The sequence below is a fragment of the Mya arenaria genome, chromosome 10, assembly GCF_026914265.1.
Source record: "Mya arenaria isolate MELC-2E11 chromosome 10, ASM2691426v1".
NCBI lineage: Eukaryota > Metazoa > Mollusca > Bivalvia > Myida > Myidae > Mya > Mya arenaria.
In genome coordinates, this window is record NC_069131.1 from 55,609,781 (window position 1) to 55,617,248 (window position 7,468).

General features: G+C 33.7%; 1 protein-coding gene across 1 annotated transcript; it reads left to right on the forward strand.

Annotated features, from left to right (window-relative positions):
* The first annotated feature begins 760 nt into the window (after window positions 1–760).
* On the forward strand, window positions 761–2,194 carry LOC128204054 (uncharacterized). The gene is made up of 2 exons (XM_052905386.1): window positions 761–895; window positions 1,007–2,194. The coding sequence occupies exon 2, from the start codon at window positions 1,027–1,029 to the stop codon at window positions 1,960–1,962; it is 936 nt and encodes a 311-aa protein (XP_052761346.1). The 5' UTR covers window positions 761–895; window positions 1,007–1,026; the 3' UTR covers window positions 1,963–2,194.
* The last annotated feature ends 5,274 nt before the right edge of the window (window positions 2,195–7,468 follow it).

Sequence of the window (7,468 nt, forward strand, 5' to 3'; positions counted from 1 at the left end):
GGAGATGAATATCATTATTTGTTGCAATAACAAGAATTTGTTGGTAAAAGAAAAGGTTTTCTTGATAATAAATATATTAGACATCCAAATACTATTAAATTTAAACAAGTAATGCAAAAAAGACCTGATTCAGGTATACATTTTGAAAAAACTCTGTTAACTTATTAAAGAGATAATGGTTAGATTTTGATAATGATACATACATTGATGTATTTTGTTTCCCTTTAAATTTCTCCTCCATTATAAAGGTATAATGTTAATATTGGATGACACTGATTGAATTTATTGATTCTTATAGTATATGACTTAAAAATGTTGAGACTATTCTCTTTCTTTACATAGTTATTTATATATATTTATTTCAAAACTCTTTTCGTCATGTTTTGTGACATGAGTTATACGATATAAACTTGGAAACAGGGAAACATTAGACGAAGATGTTACCTTCTTGAACTAAGCTTAAATGTCATGTTTTGTGACATGAGTTATACGATATAAACTTGGAAACAGGGAAACATTAGACGAAGATGTTACCTTCTTGAACTAAGCTTAAATGTGTAAGAGGTGAATTGGGAAATAAAATAAGTAATTCATTCCTACTGCTTAAAGTATGTTTACTTGTTCATGTACTAAACACACTGCCATTTAAATCTATTCGCAAGGGGTTTGTAATCATTTGTAATCAATATACAACTAGATCACACTATACCCCGCTTCAATTTAACATGAATTGTTTACCATTGTGAAATACAACCTGAGTGTTAAGATTTCATACCGATATTAATAACATGAACAATTATAATTTGTACTGCAATGAATTTGGGTTAACTGTATGTAGGTTATGAGACATTGATTATTAGGATATTTATACGGACTCAATTTACAACGTTAACAGGTAAAATGCGATTAATTTATGTTGTGATGATATGTTTTATATCAACTTTTTCTCCTAAATTTAATGTGTTCTTATTTTCTTAAATATTACTTGTCCTTGTCAATTTCACAGATACTACGCCGACTGTGGAAATGGAGGACGTCGAGGAAATTATAACCTGTTCTATATGCATGGAGATATTCAATTCACCTCGGGTTTTGCCGTGTCAACATACATTCTGTGAACATTGCCTATCGAGTTTTATAAAGAATGAAGTAGAAAGTAAGAAATCAAATAAGAAGATAGTTTCATGCCCACTTTGTCGCACTGTTACGGTTATTAAGAAAGCACCATATGATGGAACAGCCTTTCCAAAGAATTTGACTGTTGTAGCACTGATGGATTCATCTGCTGTGCAAGGTATGATTTCAGAGGGAAAATCTACCGACGAACCTAAAGAAAGGCTTGACAGCGAACAGAAGGAAGACGTTTTGTGCTGGTTTGAAACAAACTATGCTAACGCGCCGTTTCCGAAACTTATTTTGCGCATTGCAAAATACATATTCTTGAATTTGTGTTATTCAAAGGCTAAAATAATCCGATGTGTGTTTGCCTATTTACTTTTGTTGCTAAATGTCTTCATTTACTCATACGGGCTCGTTATACTGCTAAACAATAACTGTTGGCTGGTAATATTTATATTATATTTCGTTGGAAAGTCTCTATATTGTTTGTTGAAAAAGATGTTTTATTTGATGAGATCTAATAATTCAATTGAAATTCGAAAACTATTACAATTACATATTCTACTATCTTTGGTGGAAACCGCTGTTATTCTTGTACTCATATGTTTTGCTTTAATTCTCGTTTTTGCTGTTTGGACATTTCTATCCCTTTCATTGATATGGTACACTGAATATAACAAAATGGGTCAGCCCGTGTGCGTTAAATTCTGGGAATTTGAGTTTAATATTTTCAAAAGGAAACTACAGAGTCTGTCGCGTACTCAGTTACAGGTTATGTGTGACTGGATTCAAGCCGTTCAAAGCCATATCATTCATGGTATAAGCCATTTCTTATGGAAGTGATTTGTAAAAATTGTCTGAATAATAAAACCTCATAAGTGAGCGTGTCACGGACATTATAGCAATAACAGTTGATATGTGACTGGATTGATTCAGGGGCGGATTAGAGAGGGCGTAAATTTAGGGCGCAATCTTTTGTCATGTGACGGTCACGCAGACCCGAAATTTATTTGGTTTAAAATACTTGCTGTGGATTTTAACAATTTCTATTGCGAAATGGTGCATTAATGGCGTATTGTACTTCTTTTTCTTTTCTCTTCTTTCTTCTGTATCGAGATATAAGTAAACGTAAGGGGAGGGGAAAGAGGGGGTGGGGGTCAATCTTGCAGCCATTTACTGTGGAAGTTATTTAAATGGCATATGCTGAAACCGAATATGTATACACATATCATATATACATTGCAATTGCCTCTGATGTAATGAAAATATGTTGAGTAATATAAATATTTTTTAACAAATATTGCAAAGTAAACGCTGGTCATCTTGTTTAATTCCATTAGTGAGAGTTCTGCTGACACAGATACAGTTTATGTGTGATTGGATTCAGGAATGGCAGGCATTTTATGTGGAAGTGATTTAATTGCCATATTCCGAAACCGAGTATGTAGAAACATAGCATATATAAATTGTAATCGTGAATGATTTAATAAATGTATATTTAGTGATTGGTACTTTTTCAGAAAATGCTGTATGTTAATGAAATCCTGTTAAATTCCATTTCACCATTTTGTTGTTAAGGGCCTCCATCAATGCAAAAATTGGTTAGAAGTACCAAAACACAAAATGTATTAAGTATTAAACATGCATAATGAATACATCCCTTAGGTAAAGGGTAGGTGTAATATAACGTTGATAGACTTGTATGAATGAATATCTTATCAAACTTTGGCTAAAAAGGATTTGTGTTCTTTTAGAAAAGAATTTGTACACAATATGTTTTTGTGTCAAAGAATTCAAGATTACCCAACAATGTTTTGTTGCTTTGTGTGATTGCAACAATTTTAAGAAAGAATTCACACTTGTGACTTGTGTAACCAGGCATTGATTTCACTATTTTATTTAATGTTTTTCTAGTTTGAAAGTATTTTATCATGACACGACAATATATGTTGATAAGGTAGTCGTGAGCGCTTTGACATGAACCAATGTCCGTACTGTCAACAGACTTTTCCGAACAAATACAAATGCCTCTTGAGCTAAACTTCTGCCGTTAAACTTTCCTTATTACATCAACACATTTGAAAAGGATGCAGTTTTACTCTTAAAAAAGGTTGTTCATCAAAACTTAATATATCATCAGCTTTTGAAATACCTGATTGTTTCGCCTTCACCATCCACTTTTGCATTGAGTGAGGCTCTAGGCTATTCTTTAAAAAATCTTGTTAAAATAGTGATAAAAAATTTGTCAACATTCATTAGAAATTAAAAACGGGAGATACACCATCATAGGTAGAGAGAACAGAAAATGTAATACCAACATGGTTGAATCAGAGTATCACTTTATGTACATGTGTATCACTTTAGGTTAACCTGAATCGATATTTGATCGCTTTAAAAAAAATTGTACCCCAACAGGCGGGCTTTTAAAAACATTTTAAGCTTTGTATTAATGCTATGACAAACGTATCTGATACTCTTGCTGTCGTTGCTTCTTTGTTGGATATTATCTATTGTTTTTCTTAATTGATATACGTATGCATATAAGTGTAGTGTTTGTGGCTACAACTTATAGTTGTCAGATATCAATCTCGTTTTTAGCTCGACTATTCGAAGAATAAGGAGAGCTATACTACTCACCCAAGCGTCGGCGTCGGCGTCGGCGTCGGCGTCACCCCTTGGTTAAGGTTTTGCGTGCAAGCACACATAGGTTAATATCTCAGCGACTACTTGAGGTATTGCATTGACACTTTATACAGTGGTGCTCAACCATCCAACCTACTTAATTAACCAAGTTAGATAACTCTAGTTTGCATTTAATGCCAATAATAGGCCTTTATTATTTGACTTAGAAATTCTGGTTGAGGTTTTGCGTGCAAGCACACATAGGTTAATATCTCAGCAACTGCTTGAGGTATTGCATTGAGACTCGATACAATGGTACTCAACCATCCAACCTACTTAATTAACCAAGTTAGATAACTCTAGTTTGCATTTAATGCAAATAATTGCCCTTTATTATTCGACTTAGAATTTCTGGTTAAGGTTTTGCGTGCAAGCACACATTGGTTAATATCTCAGCAACCACTTGAGGTATTGCATTGAGACTCGATACAATGGTACTCAACCATCCAACCTACTTAATTAACCAAGTTAGATAACTCTAGTTTGCATTTAATGCAAATAATTGCCCTTTATTATTTGACTTAGAAATTCTATTTAAGGTTTTGCGTGTAAGGACACATAGGTTAATATCTCAGCAACTACTTGAGGTATTGCATTGAGACTTTATACAATGGTACTCAACCATCCAACCTTCTACATTAATCAAGTAAGATAACTCTAGTTTGCATTTTATTCGAAATAATTGCCCTTTATTATTCGACTTAGAAATTCTGGTAAAGGTTTTGCATGAAACCACATTTAAGTCAATATCTCAGCAAATATATCATGTATTGCATTGAAACTTAACATATGTATTCCCAACTATATGACCTACTAAATTAATGAAGTAAGGTAACAATTTTTTGAATATAAAGGAAATTATGGGCCTTTATTATTTGACCTAGAAATTCTGGTTTAGGTTTTGCATGTAAGCACACATAGGTTAATATCTCAGCAACTACTGGATGTATTGCATTGAGACTTTTTGCATGTGACCACTTTTAAGTCAATCCTTACACTGAAAAGCGGCGGAATAGTCGAGCGCGCTGTCTCTGTGACAGCTCTTGTTTTTTGTGTGACCGTCTGGGTATATACTATGTTATATGTCTTGTCGTTGTAACTTTATTCTCCTTCTCGTGTTCTTCAATAAGTTCTTGATTTTTAATTAGAAATTGTGGTGCTTGAACAGCTAATACACTTCCACGCTAATTGCTCTCAATATTAGCACTCTTTAGCAAACACAATAAAGTACAAACATCCCAAGGCGAACATATCGACGGTGTATCAGCTCGTTGCCATTAAGGCAATGTTGGTTGCATAGTATTATATACCAAGGCAGTATTCTTAGCCTAAATACTACTTTCGAATGACTCACTTTTGCTACTATCTGCTTTATCCTTTATAAAGCTCGACATGCAATGTTCACAGAATGTATGTTGACATGGCAAAACCCGAGGTGAAATGAATATCTCCATGCATATAGAACAGATTATAATTTCCTCGAAGTCCTAAATGTCCACAGTCGACGTAGTATCTGTAAAATAGGGAATCACACGCATTATTTAAAAAAAAATGAATTTAAGCAAAAATAATAGATTTAAGTCGAGTTCTTAAAAGATATTGACAAAACACAAATAAATCGCATTTTACCAGTAATTGTTGAAAATTTGAGTTTGTATAAATATCCTTATAATCAATATCTCTATCCGTCTGTCCTGGTAGCCTAGACACAGTCCAACATGTTTCATTCGTTCATGTAATTATCAGTGGTGGGGGCCTTTCAAACTACAAAAAAGGTGGGGAACGTCAAAAAATTTAAACGTTTCAAAAGTTCGTGTTTTATTTGGTTTCGAAAAACAATCTATTTGGGGTGTACAACATTCATTCTTGATGATATGTTTTGGGGTTGTAAGAAGATGAGCAAATTTTAAAAAAGAAGATTTTATCAGATTTTGGAAAACTTTCACATTTTTTTTGAAAAAGTCTGTCGCCATTATAACTGTGTTTGTGTGTTTAAATGCCCAAAACTACCTTATCAAAAATGTATTCAGAGTTCTTGATGATGTCTTTTCAAATAAGAACGTTTTTCAATAAAGCAATGGGAAATAGTGGATGAATTCGTTTCCTGGTAACAAAAATGCAAATATCTTGTTTTAAACATATTCATTTTGTATTAAGACATTTCCTGGAAAATGTTAATGGTTTTGGAAATCTAATGAAATCTTCCATCGTAAATAGAAATCTGCTCAACTCCTCATTACAACTTCACACGTTGCAACGAATTTGTAAACTATGCTTGCTAAATATTTAACCTTAAAACTAAATAATGATTGATTTTAAAGCGTTTTGGTTTTGGTCTTTCAAACGACGTTTGCACTGTGGATTGCCCTTAAATATCATTACTCTTATTGTATTACACAATGGTAATCAAAGCATGTAAATCATTAAAGCTATTTTTGTAAAGCTCGGGCTATAGTGTGATCTATTTGGTTTATAGTATATTATAAAAGTTCCTAAACCCACTAATGAATAGTTTTAAATGGTCATGTATGTACTGTTTGAACAAGTGATCTTAAGTTAAATTGAAAGAAAGTGCCCCCCCGCCCAATTCACCCCCTTACGCATTCAAGCTAGGATAAAGAAAATAACACCTTCGTCTTAGAAAGGAGTAGGTGGACGTTTATTTTTCGACGCCTAAGGAAGACTACCATAAATATTTATATGAAAAACTACAGAAACAAGCTCAAGAGTCGAAAGTTTAAACATAAAATCCGTCTAATTGCTTAGCGTTAACGCCAGCGACACAGAACACAACAGCAAACAATCACAAACCAGAAACATGGAACAACAGCACAAAACTCCACAAACAACACAGTACATTTATACTATTTAAAAAAACTAAGGGTGTTTATCAAGGATTGTTAGGTACCGCCATGGAACGGTCAGTAAATTGTAAATTTATTGGGGGTTTTAACCAGTAAGTGTGCACAACCTCAATATTATCCCTACAATCCCGAATAAAGTAGAAACATAAATGGTAAGTCTTGTCAATGTATACTTTAACTTGAGGAAACAATAAAAAAATGACTTGATAGCTTAACCCAAGTAATTCTATGATTAGCACCAGTGAGAGTGTTGTACGTTTGTTTTGAATCAAATCGGCATAAACAACATCAGTCCGGGGTTGGGAAAGAAAAGTGTGGTATGACACATTACAGACAATCTAACGGTCCCAGGTGCGATTCTCCGCCGCAACACCAACAAGTACGCGTCTACGAGAGAGACGTTAAACTAGGGTCCTGGTTGACAGTGGTATACACTGGTGCATGTTAAGAAAACAAAAAAGTAGCTTTAACCTATGGCTCACAACCTACAAGACACTCCCACTGGGTCCGATGCCGATGGATAGATTTCCCGGTGGTCAGTCAAATGATATTCTGTTTTGTATCATCTAGTGTCTAGTCCCTTTAAATGTTTAATGCGTTTCTTGACATGCCAGCAAAACTATTTATTAACAGCACTGGAATAATATAAGTGTATAATAGTTTCAACAGATTTAAGGCATCCGCCCCACTAATATTTTTCTGGATGTCTGGTGACCACATATATTGTTTGTGTTTTTAAACGCTTTTGTATACAAAAAAGGAAATATTTGACGATATTGTTTATTTACAGTTTCTCTTGATTT